The sequence below is a fragment of the Patiria miniata genome, unplaced genomic scaffold (assembly GCF_015706575.1).
Source record: "Patiria miniata isolate m_02_andy unplaced genomic scaffold, ASM1570657v1 HiC_scaffold_2, whole genome shotgun sequence".
In the NCBI taxonomy this organism is placed as follows: domain Eukaryota; kingdom Metazoa; phylum Echinodermata; class Asteroidea; order Valvatida; family Asterinidae; genus Patiria; species Patiria miniata.
This window is the reverse complement of record NW_024037058.1, coordinates 3,809,424-3,829,393: the sequence shown is the minus strand read 5'-3', so window position 1 is coordinate 3,829,393 and position 19,970 is coordinate 3,809,424. Positions and strand designations below refer to the sequence as shown.

General features: G+C 38.2%; 1 protein-coding gene across 1 annotated transcript in view; it reads right to left on the bottom strand.

The window, feature by feature from the left end:
- LOC119727033 overlaps nucleotides 1–19,970 on the bottom strand; it is a 49,594-nt gene that overhangs the window by 7,867 nt on the left and 21,757 nt on the right. Inside the window, exons 6-7 of the mRNA XM_038198922.1 lie at nucleotides 17,386–17,447; nucleotides 14,717–14,844 (exon numbers count right to left, since the gene is read on the bottom strand). Of these exons, the coding sequence (XP_038054850.1) occupies nucleotides 14,717–14,844; nucleotides 17,386–17,447 (190 nt within the window). The remainder of the gene's footprint in view (nucleotides 1–14,716; nucleotides 14,845–17,385; nucleotides 17,448–19,970) is intronic.

Below are 19,970 nucleotides of genomic sequence, written 5' to 3'. Positions count from 1 at the left end.
ATTTTGGCCGGTCTCGAGTCGAGACCAGCCAAAAAGTGAGGGGGCGGATTCCGCCTCGGCCCCAGTTTAGGATGAAATAAAGAATCAGTTGAGGGCAAATGTGACTGCAGTGTGATGCTAATAGACATGTCTCTCTTCACTTTCTAGTGAGTGAGGCATAGTCCAACAACCATTGCACCTCTTCTTATTTTTCGTTTTTATTGTGGGATGGTTTGTTGAAACAAACACTTTATAGCCATCCTCATTGATTCCAAATACAACTGGGATTAAAATCTTATGAATAAAGGATTGAAACATTATTCTTACTGTCAGATTTTTTGTTTTTAATATGGGAAACAATTCAACTCTTATTCCCCAGAAATATTGGTGATTTTTTTCTATTTTTCTTTTCAATTTTTCCTTTATTCGTGGAGGTGGGAAACATTTTTTTTTCATTATATTTATTAATGGATATTCATCAATTCGTGGACCGTTAAATTGCTATTAGTGGTGGACAGCTGAATTTTGTGATCTCTTTATTAAAATAGACACGACTTGGGAATAGAGAATGCAAATTACGTGAAATTTTCAGAGTTACTACTCAATAACATGTTCTTTATCCCAATCATATTTTTTTATGAAATGGAGGGTGCCATTTCTTTCTTTTTTTATCATACTGTCACTTTCTTTTTGACTCGCCATGTATTCATCTTTTCATCTGTGATAAACACAAATTGAGCTACTGCCATAGTCACACAAAAATAGAGTCTATTTGCCTGCCTTGTCTCCTTTCTAAATGTTAATTGCGTTTGCAAGACTTTTGTTCCATTAATCGCTAAATGCTGTTTACGGCCATCACAATAAACGAATGAAATATTGGCAATATGTTGTACATGTACTTGTAAATTACTAAAATATTTAAGTAAATCGCCCGGCATAGTAGCCGATGCGGGCGATACGCTGGTACAAAACACAAAATAGGCGTGCGCACGCAGCCATGAATCCTAAAAGTACATCTCGCCCACCACATTCAGTTTGTGACAGCGCCCTTCTATTGTGTCGGCCATATTCTCCAATAGGCTAATGGCGATGATGACGGCGGGCAGATTAACAGAAGATAGATCAGGCAAATATGGTTCATCGATCTTCTATAGTATATGTAATGGTATTGACATTATACACAAATAAAGTGGCATTACATTTCAGCCTAAGCCAGGCCTCTCTGGCTACCACCTCTCAATTTTTGGGTCTACATGTACAAGTCTATATTCCATGACTGAAATTTTAAAAAATATATCAATATTTTCTTGCTCCAAATTTTTTTTTGAATCAGGTTTACAAGGAGGTCCAATGTAAAATTAAAGTTGCATTTAAATATCCGTTAGTGGTCATTGCTGAAACCAAGGGCTGGCTCTGGAGTTTAGGGTCCGAGTTCCTATAACAGATGAAACATCCACCTTTAACTTTTTACTTTTGTCAAGTTTCAACATGTTCAAGTTTTGCAAAAACTAGTACAAATTGTCGTACTCCTAAGTTAGAGTTTCTTCATCAGATTTACACTTTATAGTAGTTAAACAATATTTGTTTAATTGATTGTGACAATAACAAATTCTGTTGCCATGTTGTAATTTATGGCATGAAGCAAACACGAAGAGCACTCGCATGACACAATTAAGCAGGTACAAGTGATTCCTAACTTTCAATCACTTCCTTCACATCCCCATGAACATCAACATCTCAAGGACAGACTGTTCAGCTGTAATTAGTGTCTTGTTGTTTATTTAGATTATTGTTGTTTATTTAGATTATTGTTATTTATTATCCGCGGTCTCAGTCTCGGTCCGCCTTGAAGGGGCTGGTCTCGGTCTCGGTCTCGGTCTCGCAGCTTCAGGTCTCGGTCTTGGTCTCGGTCTCGGACTATCCGGTCTCGACTACAACACTGCTCCCGATGCACAGTAGCATACACGAGTCCTGTTTATTACGTCACGATTTACTGTGTTTTGTTTGCTGCCCGCAACGACGACTTTTACACAGTTGCACGTTCGGGTCGAAACTGGACCTGAAAAACAGCTCTCAAAAGTACCTTTTGTACTCATTTCATGACAGAAACAATAGTCGTTTTTATTTCATCACACCTTAGGCTACATATACCCGAAAAATGAGGGAAATGTCTTCGAGCATTCCACATCCTCTTTGACGGACGCTAGTCAGAAGCCATAAACTAGCTGGCTTGCACCCCTTCACAGATGTGTAACCAACTGCAAACAAATGTGGACTAAATTTGGTGAACTGGGGGCAGTATTTGAGAAAAAACACAAAAAAAAAGACTTTCAGAAATGTTCCACTGTTGTAAACTGTATAATTTTTACTAATGAAAAGTTGTCCGGGTATGGCACACTGAATATATTTTCAAATTTAAAGGCTATAGCATCATTTGCAAGCACTCAAAAACGAAACTGTCAAAATATTAGGAAATAGCCCACTTAAGTTGAATGTAAGTAGGCCTACCGTATCTAAATAGTAGAATGAAACATCCTGTGAACTACTTGAGCCTGGTATGCTGTCATTCTCAAGAAAAGAGGAATTTTGTATCAGTACTAACGATGGTTAGGGCCTAACCATCACTGAGAACAAACATTCACCCAAATACTACATCTGTTAAATGGCCACAAGCTAGCTTTTGACTTCATGCATATTTTTGGGTATGCTCGGTAAATGTATTACCATGACAAAGCTGACGTTCGGGTTCTCCCTGTGACCTATGGGTTCTGTGCACGACAGATTCTGTGAATTGCATTTCGATGGTTGATAAAGAACAGCAGCTTTTTGGGGGTGTTTTTCCAGCTGCAATGGACACGAAACATATCTGTGAAATGTCTGCTTTATATAAATTAATAGCCCTTAAATCAGACCATTTCATGAAATTACGACAAGTGCATGATCCTACAGGGTGTCAACAAAACACGAACCCTCAAAGCGTCCTCTTTTCACAGTTTTTACAAATATACATCCTTTAACTTTTAACAGCCTTTAACAGCTCAAAAAAATCAGTACATGATAAAAAGCAGATCAAAAAAGTTGTTAACACTTTGAACAAGAAGCATCACACTCTGCTAATTCCCACGTCATGTTTATCTTTTCGGTCCTCACATTCTGAAAAAGGAAATTTTAGAATGCACTCTTCTAAGTGATGTTTTGGCTCAAAATAAGGTTTTCTGCTACATTTTGTAAGTGTGGGAAATCCATTCAATGATTTTTTTTCAGCAGAGCACAAACAAATGAACTTTAATATGGCATTATGGCCCGAAATCGCCGAAATTTTATGTTTTAAATTGTTTACTTATCCTATTTCAAAGGTCTGGTTGAAAGGAAACTAACCTATAATGTTAAACCTGATCGTTTACATTGGACATGGCGGACATTCTGTGGCATAAGTCATACGCATTTCCAGCTTTCATACGTATTTCTAGCCGTGCCCTTTCAATGTATGCTATACGTTGTGTGTCACATAATACTCACAGTCACAGCACCACTAAACAAATGTTGTTTCTCGAACGTCCACAGAATGCGATGCACTGTGCGGTACGATTCACAACTAGCACTCAACAGCTCGATTTTTGAGAGTCAAAATTTTGAACCCCGAAATTCATTCTCGCATTGTTGTCGCAAGAATAACACAAAAACCCCCAGTTTTTAAAGGATGTTTGTGTGGATGTTTATATCCCACTTTTAAATGCTCTCTCCAATTCACATAATTTTGTTTCATGACAAAGCATCTTGTAGCCCAATTTGGCACATTTCAGGACGTAATGTCCCTTTAAGACATGCTTAAAGAAATCACATCATGCCACTAGACCACTCATTGTAATTTCTTACAAAATAGCCTGAAGAATTTACCACCGTCTCAAATGCTACAATGTTGTATAAAGTAAGTAATTAAGTTTCTCCTGTACCAAGTAAACTTTCAGCTTAACAAATTTGATAATCCTTTTATCCAATAATTGAGGAGCGTATAATCAGTAATTACAGCAGCATGGCAGTTTTCCAAAGGACGTGATCTCTTAATCAGATTGGATGCAAAAATGTTGAACAATACAAGAACAGCTGAATTAAAAAAGGAAAAGAAAATCAGATTATCTTTGTAATGCAGAGTGCACACATTCACAGTACATATTTGTGCATTCCAAAAGGCAGGATTTTACGTGTACATTTCACAGTAATGCAAAACCATGCATGACTTGAATTTGAGAAAAATTATGATCAATGTACGATTTGAAAAAGATTTAAAGGTATAGTCCATCATTTGTAATTTGTGCATTTTGTTCGTTTGAAGCAACAAAAGTGCTCAATATCTGAAGAAGGATGCTGAACAACCAATCTGATGAAGTTTCAGCTTAGCTTCAGCTGCATTTTTCGAGAAAAACAACAACATTCTAGGATCTCGATTTCTAATCAAAAGTTGCTGAATCATGTTTTGAATTGGGCCTGAATTCAGCGTCCGAGACACGTTCTCACTGAGCCGATTGCAGCTATGCGATGTCGTGCACTGATCCGACGAATTATAGAAACCGCGCGTGCGTGTGCGTCATGCCAAAGTTTGCGCGCGCTTCGCCGAATAACAAAACGAACTACTAGTTTGAATTTCCTACGGTGCGTCTTAAGAAGCACTGTTGGAAAGGCCTTCTTTCGTTGATTTCTTCAAAATGACAGCTTGCCAGAAAGAATAATTTCTCAGGGAGTTTAGTCCCCTTACTATCTTTCAACCAAGTATGTTTTTCAACAATAATTACGCCAGTTACTTTTTGGATAGCTGCAAATGATGGACTCGGGCTTTAAACAGTGTTTGAATTGCCACAGCATAAAGTTAAAGGTAATATACAACATTTGCAAACATCTCAAAACAAAATTACCAAATTATTATGAAATACCATACTTGACTGTAAGCAAATAATAGTCTCAAGCATCCTGTGAAATCACGGCACCTGGTGTGCTGTCATTTGCAAAAAAAGTGGAATTTTTGTAACAATTTCCAACGATGGTCAGCTGACCATCTTTTGAAAAAAAAAACCCTGACATTTTCAAATACTTCCCCCAATTTACCAAATTTAGTTAGTCCGCAGTTTGTTTACAATCGGTGACATATTTTGAACGGGTGCAAGCCAGCTAGGCTGGTTTCCTGATCTGACAATTCCCTGGCGTCTTTAAATAGTTCCCTTTCATGTGAAGTAGGATCAGGGAACCAGACTACAAGAACAGCATTTTTTTCTTGGTTTTTCCAGCATCCATAAACACAAAACTTTAAACAGGTTAGTGTAACAATATTTGCAATAAAATACTAACCCCCGTGCACATCCAACCATTACTGAAAATTACAGCAAAATCAAAAGTTGTATATATTTTCTTTAAGTTTGTCACAAGTAACCCTCATCACGCTGGCGTTTATCTCCTGTTTCAATGGTATGAATTTGAAACAACTGAGAATACTACCGTTCCCCCTGGAGGGGATGCCAGACCATTGCAAGGTTCTCTCCAGCTTTCCAAATTGCTAATTTTCTAGTAAAACTAAAGTTACTCACTTTTAAATGAGAGATTGAACAATCAAATTGCCCCTACATTTAGTTACAGAAAAATTACTTAACAATTTTTTTTGCAGCTCAACAATAATTCAGTTATCGCATGGTAGACTGGCTCCCATCCACTATCAGAATCAATAATGCAACAAGGGACTTGAAACCAGTCTACACACTGGTCAGATTTTTGTGCGCAACAGCAACCAAATCATAAAAGTCTCCTTCAGAGGTTAGCTGATACCCAGAAGAGAGAAATGTATATTTCTGTTGTTGAAACAAAATAGGGCTGTCCGTTTTTGAATAATTTAGTATTTGATTACTCAAAACTGTGTTCGACCGAATATTTGGATATTCAAAACTGCCAGCTGCAAAGTTCTGCGTGCTGTGCTGGTAAAAAGTTGCACAAAGAGTGTACCACTTAAATTGGCGTGCGGCGATCGATATGGGGCACTGAGTGTTTTGCAGTTACTTAGTTAAGTTAACTGTCAAAAGCCCTTTTCACACTAGAGCATCTCAACCCGGGTTGAACTCAACCCTGGGCGAACCCAGTGCCGCCCCGGGTTGAGTTTTTGATTTTTCAACCCTGAGTTTAACCCCGCATCGTTTCACACTTATTTTATGAAAATCAAGCTGATCATGCTCAACTGCTTTGAACCCTGGCAAGAATTTCAAACCGGGTTGAAAATCTCAACCCTGGTCTGGAGCAGGGTTGAGTTCAACCCGGGGAGAAATCAATCTCGGGGTTGATGCGGGGTTAAAGCAGGGTTAAAATTCTTCCTAAAATTTTAAACCCGGGTTGAAAATCTCAACTCTGGTCTAGAGCAGGGTTGAGTTCAACCCAGGATGAAATCAATCTCGGGGTTGATGCGGGGTTGACGCAGGGTTGAAATTCTTTAAGTGTGAAACGATGCATGTTTTTAACCCTGCGTCAACACTGCCTCAACCCCAGATCTGTCTAGTGTGAAAAGGGCTTATGGCTTTAACCTGCTAAAAGGATGTTAACAATGAACCTCCATCGACAATAAAGCTACCATCAACAAAAAAGTGGCACCTGACTATATGTGCCACAACATTACAATAAAATAACATCACAGTTGTGTGTATGTTCGTAATTTTTTCGTTTTTGAAAATATTATTCGAATATTCGGTTGATGATCGAATATTTGAGTATTCGATATATTCGGGACAGCCCTAATACAAAATATGTTGAAAATTCATTTGGAGAGAAATATTTGATGAATACTTAAAGAACATGGACAGTACACCTTAAAGGGAAGAAAAACATTTGCAAACATCACAAAATGAAACGATCAAATAATCACGAAATACCTCACTAGATTGTTCGGGAATGACAGTCTAAAGCATCCTGTAAAACTGTGGCTCCTGGTGTGCTGCCATTTTCAAGAAAAATGGTATTTTTCCAACGCTGGTCGGCTGACCAGCGTTGGAGAAAACTGGCTTTTTTTTTTAAAAACTGCTACTAATTTTTCATAATTAGTTATTCCGCGTTTTCTTTGCAATTGTTTACCCACCTGTGAAGGGGTACAAGCCTGCTAGACTGCTTCTCTGACCTTACAATTTCCCAAAGTCATGATTGCTCCGATTCATCTAAAGTGGGGTCAGGGAACCAGACTACAAGAACACGATTGGTTTTCATGGTTTTTCCAGCATGTACAAGCCCAAAACGTGAAACAAGTCATTTAACAATATTTGCTATAACGTACTGATCCTCCAAATTCATTTATTTCTGAAAATTGCAGAAAAAGCAAATGTTGTACATTCCCTTTAAAGAGCATGGACAGTATACCTTAATAACAAAAGCGAATCCCATTTTTTCCACTAGGAGTATGTTGAACCAATCCTCTATGCATAGAGCAAGGATGCTCTATGCTCTACGGTTGACCAATACCAAATCAGCCAAATTACAAAAATGAGAATGAGATTATCTGCTTAATACAGTGTGTACACATTCACAGCATACATGCATGTAACACAGGATTGTACTAGCACAATTGTTACAGATTGGATTGGATTTCTGTTGACAGTGATTTGAGCAGGGGGTTGGGTGGGGGAAGGTGTGGGCAAATTATCACTTTGTGGTGATGTAATCTTTTGGACAAATATTTGAGGGGAAAAGTAAAGGAGATATTGCAACAATAATCCGTGTGTTGGCATCAACATTTACAATTTTGCATTGCAGAGGCTGAGTGTTTGATTCCACTTTGCAGTAGAAAATGGCTATATCTGACATCACTGCACTGGATATTTGGATAATAAACCAATTTTTTTGTTTCTTCATATTGTTTGGCTGAATTCAAAGGACCAGCCCTTTGTCCCCTTATTGATCGACTGAGTCACTGCCTGACTGACTCCCCGACTCCCCGACTGACTCACTCACTCACTAAATCACTCACTGAATCACTAAGTATGACGATTTGTAGAACTTTGTAAAGGAACAATTGAGCAAACTCTGACAATATTTGGCACCTTTTAAGTTTTTCAACATGGGGCTTTAAAAACTCCTTTATAATGTGCATAAATACTATAATCCAGGAAAGATATACTCTGTATGAAAGACATGTATTGTCAGACCCCTTAAGCTACGCAGTCTTATTTCTACACATTCACCTTCAATTTGTGTGCAATAACACACGCGCGTTGCAAGCGTAACCTGCGCAGATTATGGAGGGTTGAGAATACTTGGAGTAGAAGCATATGAAATATTTTGCAATTTTTTAGTAAATATTTTGAGTGGAAGTTGATGTGCTGGGATTAAAATTGCTGAATAATGTGAACAAAATTGAAACAAAGATTTCCATTTTAGCATTATAACAAAATACAGCTTTTGTTTTATATGGATGTACACAAACACAATCTGGGGACGAAACTGTATTTGGGCAATTCTAGAGTTATGAAAGAAAATTGTAATGTCCGTGAGGGAGCTTTAAGAGCTAAATGAATACAAATGAAAATGCATTTTTCAAATGTTATACATCCATCGTCAAGCAATGGTCAAGGAGATTACAGACTACCGGTGGGAGTTTTTGGATCATTTCTCTGAATCATTAATTACCGGTAGATATCATTTTCTTCTATAATGCTGGAATTGCCAATATACATGTGTAAGAAAAGTGATGTACATGTACTTCAAATCTTTGGTACCGGTAATTGTATTACTGTTATATAAACAAAAACAATTTAAGTGGAGTTATAAATTTATAGAATTATTTAGATACAATGGAGATGACCATTTCATCTTTTTCTCAAAAAATCAACAAACCCAAGCAAATAAACTATGGCTCCTGTTTTTCACAGTAATCCATGGGGGAAAAAAAATATGTGATGTACTTAAAATTGAATCATATCATTTTTCTATTTCATTTGCAAACAAAGGTTTCTAATTTAATTTCTGTAATTCCAGCCTTCGACGGACTCAGTAGGCCTCATCCTTTCCTTCTTTGGGCTCGGAATCTTGGAAGGATGCCCGATCGTCCCATCGACTAAACGGTGAAGTGGGAAGGAACGATGATGACATCAATGTGATGTATATGTCTCGCTGTAAACAACCCATCAGTCCGACTCATAATATTTACGCTTTTTGCGAGGGCCCAAGGAATTCTGCAGTGCAAGGAAAATACACAAGCGCGCCGCCGGTGTATATTTTCGTACCCTTTTCAGTAACGGGTGCCGGTTGGGAACTATATAAAGGGCTAACATGGGCGGGCGATTAATTTTCCATCGGGATCCACTCCGTTGACGTTATTAATGACGGTGTTTAATGAACAATTCGGAGCCGATCTTTCAAGAAGATGGCCCAACATTCTCTTGGCTTGCCCTATGAAAGATGGTCTTATGAAAGATCTGAACATTACTTGTGAACTATATGGGGAATCACTGACGCATTTTAATGATTCGGTAGAGTTGACGATGGCTCGTTTTAACACATATCTCAACTTCAAAAATTCTTCCACTTATCACAGCCATCGACAAATGATCATGTATTTATAACTCCACGGTAGAACAATAAGCCGTTTCATCCAAATTAAAGTTCAGACATTTATTGTTGAAAGAAAAATATAGACAAATGTCATGATGAAAAAATTAATTGTTTGGAATGTTGTTTTTAAAGGGTTATTTTTGTTTAAACTATGTCTTGCACTATGGCGACTCAAACATACTTTGACTTATTCACTTGATTGTTTTCATTGAAAAACCCTAACCCCCTAGGCCCTTTGTAAAAACATTCCTGGATGTGCCGGCCTAAACAGGAACCGCAGGAAATGTTTAACCCAATGCTTAATGATTGCCATTGATATGGTAAAGAATGAATAGCGTATTTTGCTGTTTATGGCCTTAAAAAAGGTATTTTCATATTAAAGGGCATGTGATGTTCCTCTCCCCTCCCCCCCCCCCAAAAAAAAACCCCAGGACTCTCGGTTATTAAAATAAATCGGCTGAATGAGAACGTGCCCCAAACGGCTGATTTCGGGCGCAATTCAAAACATGACTTGGCAACTGTTGAATTGAAATGAGATCCTAGAATATTGTTTTCTCGGAATATACAGCATTCACTGATCTGAAACTTCATCAGGTCTGTGAATGATTAGCTAACCGTCCTGCTATTTAAACAGTCACAGACAGTCAAAATTTCCATCCACTTCCCCTGCTATACTTTTAACAAAGGCTAGTCACCAACAGTCAGATCATAATGCAAGCAAGCACTGGGACTAGTCAAACTCAGTCAACAGACCATGAACAGACAAAGCAGGCAAGTTGTGGGCACAGCTGGCTTATCAATCACCCAGAGTCAAAGCATAGCTGTATCAAGTTACATAAACAGTCCCAGCCAGTCAATCCTGCTCTATGTTGGTTATGAATTCTTAAATATTTCAGTCTTCAAGTTTGACTGAAAGGACTACTTGGCACAGAATGTATGTTTGCATAGGAGGGTTAATTAGTCATGAAGTTTTGTATGACATCTCTCACACATGCATAAAACCTGACAAGTACAATATAATGCAGTAATCACTTCTTAACGACCATTAAGTGGATTTGAAAGCTTTCAAAACAAGACTCAGGACGTAAGGACAAGGGCCCCTACTTGTACAACCAATTAATGAATATTTCATCAAGTATTTTTCCACCCCTGACCACAATGATCACACAGCATCTCCCCGTGCATCATCAATACCAGTCTAACTGGGGATCAATTTGTATTGATTTCTATGCGTGCCGTTTTCCGAGCAGACAGTTATTTTTGGACAGCAAGCCAGGACGCACTGCACAAAGAACAGGGGGTGTTACTGCTTAAACTTTGACATCAATTATTGAAGAGAATTGATTGGGGATGGTATTGGTATAAGTGGGGATACTGGGTTGGAGGGGATTAAGTCTCTGGGGTAATGTTGAAAGGGTGGCCTTGGTCACTTGGAGGTTGGAACAAAATTGGCGTAAATATTTTTGTCAGGGGAGGGGAGGGGTTAGTCTGAGGATCATACTTTCAGGTGCAGAGCCACACTGTGAGCGTCTGAAATAATCTGTGCATGTATATTTTATGCGACCCACACGCCAGGCAATCGGAGCTGCCTTCAGAAGTTGTGACGTCGTTTTGAGCAGAAATTCGGCCTAAGGCCAAAAAAGAAAGTCTCCGGTTTCTGGTATGGAGCTTGCCCCCAAAGTGGTGCGGCGACGCGTTTATTTTTTTTTACCCAACTTTTTTTTTTCTTCAAAGTCGGCTGATGTTGTAGATGATGCTTTAATCTCCTTAAAACTCTCAAAAAATATGCTTCAGAGTGCAGCTTGAGGTGACCTCAGTTAGGCCATAAGGCTTGAGAAGTCTGCACCCTCTTACGATCTCGACCGACACGAACATTCTTTGGGAAATTTGGATAGTCAAGACAAAAATCAGCGAAAAAGGTAACGTCAGACCATACAGCAACATCGACATCGTTCATGAGCAGCCAGGCTGGTCATTAGTCTGCTCCTTTTTTTGCGCTAAATGAAAAGGTTTACAGGTTCCAGATACACGACCATCGCTCCCTCAGTCTGGCTTCCAGACGCACAATTACAAAATTACAATACTGTCTGCAAATGGTGCCCAACTAAATTCAGTGCAAAATATGTGGGAGCCCAGAGAGGCCACATAAAGCTTATACTCGATAGTAACCCCATCTAAAAACACGTTAAAATTGTGCAGCAGCAGGATTCCACTCAAACCAGGGAGAGACATCATCTTACACTGGAAAAAAAACTTTTTAATTTTGCCATCGTGCATGGCTACGGCAACGCACACGCAGACCAGAAACCGGAGACTTTTTTTGGGCCTAAGCTGTTGATTGGCATATAGCTGCCATTTTTTTGTCACACATCAGGGGAGACAATTTGGGGCTTGTGCACAAGGTTTATGAGGAGTACCGAAAATTTTCTTAGCATTTTCTTTCAAAAATTGCAATTTTTCTCAGACTTAATGACTCATAATATCACATATTTTCAACATATTTTCAACGACTGACCAACACGGAAGTTGTCTATGGTGGGAAATACATGTAAATGGTGTTCAGATATTGCGTTTTATGCAACGCCTGAAGAAATCCCCGTCATCTGATTGGTGGGTCATTGATCACGTCATTTAATTATTCATCCCAACGCACAGCGCGGCCGCACCGTTAAAACAGAAGTTCAATTCCACAGTAAATAACACTTCCACTGCATGGTCATACTGGCGGCTCTAACCAACCAGGTGATGAGGATTAATTCACATGCAGGTGTTGTATAAAACAAATAATGAATGTGTCACATTGCTGCAATGGAAATAATAATTTCATTCGGTAGCAGATGCAATGTTCCACTCCACTCGGTTTCATTTGTGCAATGGTAAGAATAATTTCATTCAGTGACAGATAGAATGTTCCATTCCACTCGGCTTCGGCTCATGGAATGGAACATTCCATCTGTCACCTCATGAAATTATTCTTACCATTGCACTCATAAACATTCATTATTTGTATACTAGCCAAGTATCAGTGACATGAAGACATGTCTATATTCAACTCATGTGTAACCCCCCAAAAATCCACACAAATCTATGTTTATATTGAATGCAGTTGGTATCAAATAAAGCTCCCAGAGAAAGAGTTTTGAAGGAGAAAACAAGATCACGCGGCAGACAGATGTAGATCTAGCCGAGTTACACAATAAGTCAATACCGTGAGCGTCTGGCGCACTAATGAATGCGCAATGTTCAAGTTACCAGGAAAAATCTGTACGACATGAGACGGATCAATAAGGCTTAGGGGCAGGGTGCCTGTTGTCATAGAGGGGGCACTTTACAGTAATAGTAAGAGCAATGTTATTGCACAAACACATCCATGTAAAGTAAAGTTGTGGTGATTAAATAGGATCATGGAGCTATAGCTCCATGATAGGATCATTTGTGACCCGCTCTGCAAAAATGAGTCTGATGTCGCACAATTTGAATTCAAGCTTTTGCCATTTTGAAATGGAAACAGTAAAAATTTGCTCAAAATTTGGATTTTTTTGTTTTTGTTTTATTTTGGTTGTTTGATAGTTTTAGTTCAAATATCTTACACAGAAATGTAAATATTGTAAGAAAAAGAAAAAAAATTATGAATCTTTGGTGCTTTTCTTGGTTAGTTACAGTGTATTTGTCATTTTTCAAAGCCTTTTTTCTCCATTGAGACACTTCTAGCTTTGCAAAAACTTTACAGAATGAAACAAGCACAACAATGCAACCAAATGTCCTAGAGAGGTCCATGATATACCAAATGAAAGCTTATTTCATTCCCATTTTATTAATGTAGTTAACTCAAAATGTCAGTTTTGCCACAACAGACTCATTTTTGCGGAGCGGGTCACATTTGCTTTTTGTGCTTTGAGTAACCTGTTGAAGTTTCAGCTTAGTGGGTACTAAACATTTTTAGAACTTTAAATAGAGAAAAACTTTGCAACATTTTTTGGTCCAGTAAGCAGATTCCATTGTCAGTGCTTCTGATTAAAAAAAGTTACCTTTTCCGATTTTGCAACTTTCATTCTCTCTTGTATCAGTCCAAATTCAGCAGTTGAAACATGAGGCTCATTAAAGCGTGTGCATGATGTTGAGGTCCCAGTGGATGGGTAATCCTTGTAGTTTTTAAAGACTATCGTCAAATTTTTAAAAGTGTGCCTGTGAGCACACTTTTTCACAAACCAACCACCTTTAAGCAAAAAACCAAATCTATAGACAAATCCGATGGCATGTTCTGCGGTGGCAACAGGCTCTTGTGAGTCGCGCTCAGATAGTACGCACAGGCTCCGGGCTCCTTTGACCAATAGGAATACCAAAATGCGCGTGTGCCTCATCTTTAAGAACGCGTGGAACATGCGCGTGAGCCTGACACCACCGCAGTAAAAGCTTCTAATTCTGGTCGCCGGATTCCACTATACATGGGTGATTCCGGTATAATGAAAGGTAATGAAACGTCTGTGAGAGAACCAATTAAAGGGAATGTACAACATTTGCTTTTGGTGCAATTTTCAGAAATAAATGGATTTGGAGCATTAGTATGTTATAGCAAATATTGTTTAACTGAGTTACTTCACGTTTTGGGTTTGAAGAAGCTGCAAAATCCAAGAAAACCAATCATGTTTTTGTAGTCTGGTTTCCTGACCCCAGGTGAAGTGAAACAGAGCAATTTATAGACTTTGGGGATTGTAAGGTCAGAGAATCAGTCTAGAAGGCTTGTACCCCTTCACAGGTGTGTAATCAATTGCAAAGAAAATGTGGAATAACTAAATACAAAAAAATTAGGAGCACATTTTGAAAACAAGTCAGTTTTCTCCAACGCTGGTCGGCCGACCAGCGTTGGAAAAATACAAGTTTTCTTGAAAATGTCAGCACACCAGGAGCCACGATTTGACAGGATGCTTTGGATTGTCATTCCATAGCAATCCAGTAAGATATTTTGTGATAATTTGATCATTTTGTTTTTTGATGTTTGCAAATGTTGCATTTTCCCTTTAATCATGATATCTAATTATGTGAGAACGCCTCACATTTATTAAATATTTTGTTTGGAATAAAGTTATTTGGATATTTGGTGGATGATCCAACATTCGGATTTTTTGTATATTCTGCGCAGCCCTAGAAGTTCATCTCTTCAATGCCTTACCTGCTCTGTAATCCGTTTGGCTACCAGAGAAGTAACGTGAATTACACTGAGGACTCGTATCGCTACCAAGAGCAGGAAAGACGCTGAAAAAAGGTTGCGTAGGAAGGAAAAGGCCATGGTAACTCGGGCTGAAAAAGAAAATGGAATTTTTTAAATTATTGTGTACAACACTGAAGAAAGCTATCAGATTTGGGAATGATTTCGTGCCACATAGCACACAGGGGTTAATTAATACACAAATAATGAATGTTTATGAGTGCAATGGTGAGAATATTTTCAGGAGTTGAAAGATTGAATGTTCCATTCAAAGTAGGCGAAGCCGAGTTGAATGGAATATTCCATCTTTCAACTCATGAAAATATTCCCACCATTGCACGAATGCAAAACATTCATAATGCAAAGATCGTATAGCGCAAAGATCGTATGTATATAACATCCAAGTCGATCTTTGTCATTCGATTGGAGGATAAAACTTTAAGAAGAAACAAAACTCACAAAAGTGTGTCATATCCACTGCTTTTTTCAGTTTGTTCGAGGCTAACAAAGGTTTAAAAGTCAAATTATTGTCAATAATGAAAATTAACATTGTAAGTTCTTAAAAACAATGGCAAAAAATCATCAAAACTGCATCAACTTCAAAGGCAAGTTTTGTACTGCTATAACGCATGATATGGTCTAAATAGCGCAAAGATCGTATAGCACCAGGGCCTTCTAAAATCGAAACTGAATAGTGGAATTCAAACCAAATATTCAAAAATCCGGGTTTTAAACCCACCACTAGTGTTCAGTGATCACAGGCTGAGATCCGTCTATCCAAAAAAAAGTAACAAACCACATCAGCTCTACAGTGCGTCCCAAAATACCCGCAACTTGTTTTTGCGAGGCTCTAGCGTCGGCGCAGAAACACGTACCGCCATTATTTTTATACCACTTGAAAGCTTGGAATCTGACCTTCATCCCTGACGAGTATTGGTTTGATATTTAAGAGAGTTTTAGAATTATTCATGTTCAAATAAAGGCATGTCGAAAACAAACTCAACCGATTTCAAGGAAAATCGATGATGCGGTACATCAGATGCAAACTCGAGTCACACTTTGAGCGCGCTTTTTGAATAGGTACATACCTTGCACGTGAATTTCAAAATTGAACTTGAAACAAAGATTAATATTGTGAATTTGTTTAAGGTGTAGTCTACGTGGATCGAAAAGAATAGGAAACACAGAAAGTAAAAGGCAACGAGTTCGTCACATCAAGAACATGATGAACCACTTCCACAGTTGCAAAAATGTGCATAATTGATTTTCCCTGAAATCGGTTGAATTTGTTTTTGACATGCCTTATTTGAACACGAATCATTTCAAAAATCTTTTAAAAAATCAAACCAATACTTACCAGGGATAAAGTTAAGATTCCAAGCTTTAAAATGATATTAAAATAATGGCGATACGTGTTTCCGCGGCGACGCTAGAGCCTCGCAAAAAAAATTTCAGGGTATTTTGGGACACCCTGTATATTAGAGAAAAACAGGGTGAGTAAAAAAAAAGCGAAACCCAAACCCCAAAAATATATTTCACCTTTAAAAAATATGTAGCACCAAAAAAATTAGTGACTTAAAAGCCAATTTCATAAGCTACCTTTAGATAAAAAAATTTACTGAAATTGCTCAATCCGGTTAAAGAATATCACCATTTAAACGCAATGACCCTAAAACCTGTCTCTTCCAAAAACAGCAATTTATTGTGTGTTTTGACTGTTTGGAACAACAAAGAAAATGACACAGAATACTTGTTCAACAACCGTCAACAACTGTAGTACACAATATCTTTATTAACAACCCTGGTTAGGTAAACAATATGATTTTTTAAGAGATGGGCCTTCAAAAGGACTTTGTTGAATATTGTTAACTTTTAAACTGAGGTTTTATCGCTGGTGATGTTTGAAGACAATTGTGACGACAATTCTTGAAATCGCTTTTTTGGACGAAAGAGGTTTTAGCGTCATTGCGTTTAAATGGTGATATTCTATGAACGGATTGAGCAAATTCAGTAATTTTTTCATCTAAAAGTAGCTTTAATATGAAATTGGCTTTCCAGTCATTATTATGTTTGGTGCTACACATTTTTTTAAATATCAAATTTTGGGGGTTTGTGTTCCACTTTTTTTGGACTCACCCTGTATATGAGAGAAACAGTTGCTGGAAATTGTTTAACATATCCTCAAGAATCATTGCGTGGGAGGGCTAGCTATTTCACCTTCGAGCAACTCTTATTTTGGTCGATACAACGCCCGCCATCCATGCCCACCATCTCTCTTTAACACCGACGTTGTCCGACCCACCCATGCTTACCAACTCTGTGTCTTGTTATTTTGTGCCTCGTGAGAGCCCACTGGCCAAGTATTGATTCCCCACGATAACAAACACAACGACCAGCACAGTATCTCTTAATCAAGTCTAATTACAGACTTTTTTTCCTTTCTCTCCCCCCCCCCCCCATCTTTCTCTCCGATGTTTTTAGCGATTGTATCTTGGCACTCATCCGCAAAACATCGATTCAAGTTCCCAACGGTCTACCCCTTAGAACAAATTCCCGGGGATAAAGTTGACAAACTCGAGGGGAGAATTTTGTTTTTGGGGTGTTTTTTTTCCGTTTCGGGGGGAGGTACTTACCGAAACCCATTGTTGCCATGGACAAGAGCAGCTGCACGAATGACTCCTCGTCGGTGTTGGCACTGGAATATCAATAAGGAATTTCCTTTTAACACGTCTGGAAATTTGATTTTGGTTTGGGGATAGTTTAAGTTCATTAACACAGTTTATCTTTCATTATTTTGTTTGGGGAGGGTATATCTTCAATTTCAACACGAAAAAAAGACAACTTCTCAACCAAGGGACTCTGTATCTGAGGTACAGGAACGTTTAGCAAGAGAAAAAGTGAAAATAAATAAAGAAATACCAAGAAATGCCAGTAAATAAGCTAGCCAAATGCTAGTCAAAACAGCCACGGGCTAGTCAAACTATTCCTTAAGTAGCCCGGCTGGCGAGTCAAAAAATAGTGGGATACGGCAAAGATGAAAGGACAGGAAGAAATCAATCATTCAATTCAGAAAGCAAACCTCATCAATTTGTTTCCAATTTATTAATCGTTTTAAAGGCTTCAATTATTAGATCTGTTAAAATACGTACAAAATTGCCTCTAAATTGAGCCTGAAAAATACGGCATTTTGTATTTGAGCTAAAAAAAAAAAGTGGGCTAGTGAAAATGCCCGCTGGCTAGTTAAGTGTCTGTTTCTGTAGCCCGGCTGGCTAGTGAACAAAAAAGTTAAGGTTGAACTCTGATAAGGTATTTTCTTTTAAAACTTTGGGAAAATAGATAGTTTAAGTTCATTTAAAGGTAATATACAACATTTGCTTTTGCTGTAATTTTCAGATGTGGATGGATTTGGGGGTTAGATTTTATAGCAAATATTGATACGCTGACTTGTTTGACGTTTTGTGTTCATAGATGCTGGAAAAACCAAGAAAAGAATGCTGTTCTTGTAGTCTGGTTCCCTAACCCTACTTCAGTTGAAACGGAGCAATTTAAAGACGTCGTGGAGTTGTCAGGTCAGGGAACCAGAGACTAGCTGGCTTGCACCCATCACGGATGTGTAACCAATTGCAAACAAAATGTGGACTAACTACATTTGGTAAAATTGGGGCAGTATTTCTGTAAAGTCAGTATTTCTCCAACGACGGTCAGCCGACCGATTTTGTTTTCATCGATGGTTTTTCCACCATCTATGAAAACAAAAATCTAAAAAGGTCAGTGTTGCAATATTTGCTACAAAAAGCTCACCCCCAAATCCATCCATTTTTGAAAATTACAGCAAAAACAAATGTTACCTACTAATCTTTAAACTCCATCAGGTAAGCTGTCATGCAAGCTACTGAAAGTTTGAACAATTTTATTGCTTCAAATGGGGAAAAAAATGCATCAAAAAAGCAAATGATCTGATTTACCTTTAAATTCACAAAGCTGACCTAAGGCAAGTGCAAATATCACGAAATCCCCAAACATCTCTCTTAATCCTACATGATTCCTACAAAGTGCAGTGCAAGTCACGGGAGAACATTTCAAAAGGGTAATCTTTTAAGCAGTGAATGCGCATGTATTCGGGGGAAATACAGATAATATTCTCGTTCTCAAGGGAAAACGGATTCAGTTTATGTGGGAGATACACATTTTGGGGTATTTTGCACTAAATTGTTTAGCTGCAACATCAGCCGACATTTCAAGGAAAAAAAAAGTAGGGTTAAAAAAAAACCCAAAAAAAACGCATCCCCGCACCACCACTTTTGGGGCAAGCTCCATACCAGAAACCGGAGACTTTTTTTTTTGGCCTTAGTTAGTTAGTAACAAACGTTGACATTGTTTATTGCTCCTTCATATTTTGACCAATTTCGACCACACTTTGTCCAAAGTATCAGTTCCCAGCCCCAACATATGGCACATGACCAAACTGCGGTCAAAGGTCATCATGGGGTCACTACGGTCAAAAACCTACTCCTTCCAGAAATTACATGGCACAATCATGTGACTCATGCATGAACATGAATTTATTGGCCCGCAGCTTCCGAGATATTTCCGATCGAGTTTGTTTGTTCTTCACATTCCTTCCACTATACTGCCAAGGCAAGGTTGAATGAGCATCAATTGAGCAGGTAAATTGTTTTGGCTTTTCTGCAACTTTGCGGAAAAGCCATTGTTTTGCTTCTGATTTGTTTTCTTCTTCTTCTTGTTCTTCTATTCCAAATCCCATAGACCTTGTACTTTTTCACCCCTCATTTGACATTCAATAGAGTTCAAATTTGATGAAACTTTGCACAGACCGAGGCCCTACACTGATCTCATGCATATTCTCTGACGTCATGATGACATTGATCATCACGTGTCTTGACGTCATCAAAGGAGCAAAAGCCAGTTGTATTGTCCACTGTGGACAATCAACAATTTTAGTTCAAATTATTTTTTTTCTCTGTAGAAATCTTCTATGGTGGTAGTTTTTTTTTTTTTCAAGAAGAGACATCAGTACATTTAATACTAAATTACATTGAAATCTCAATCATTCTGCAATTTGAAATAAAAAATGCAGCTTTCTCTGAACTTTTTGTCTGTTTTTCTACAGAAAGCTTGAAAGAAACTAAAAGGATATGACATCAAAGGCTTTTGTACTATTGTTGAAGTTTTTTCACACTTTTTTGTATTTGTTTTC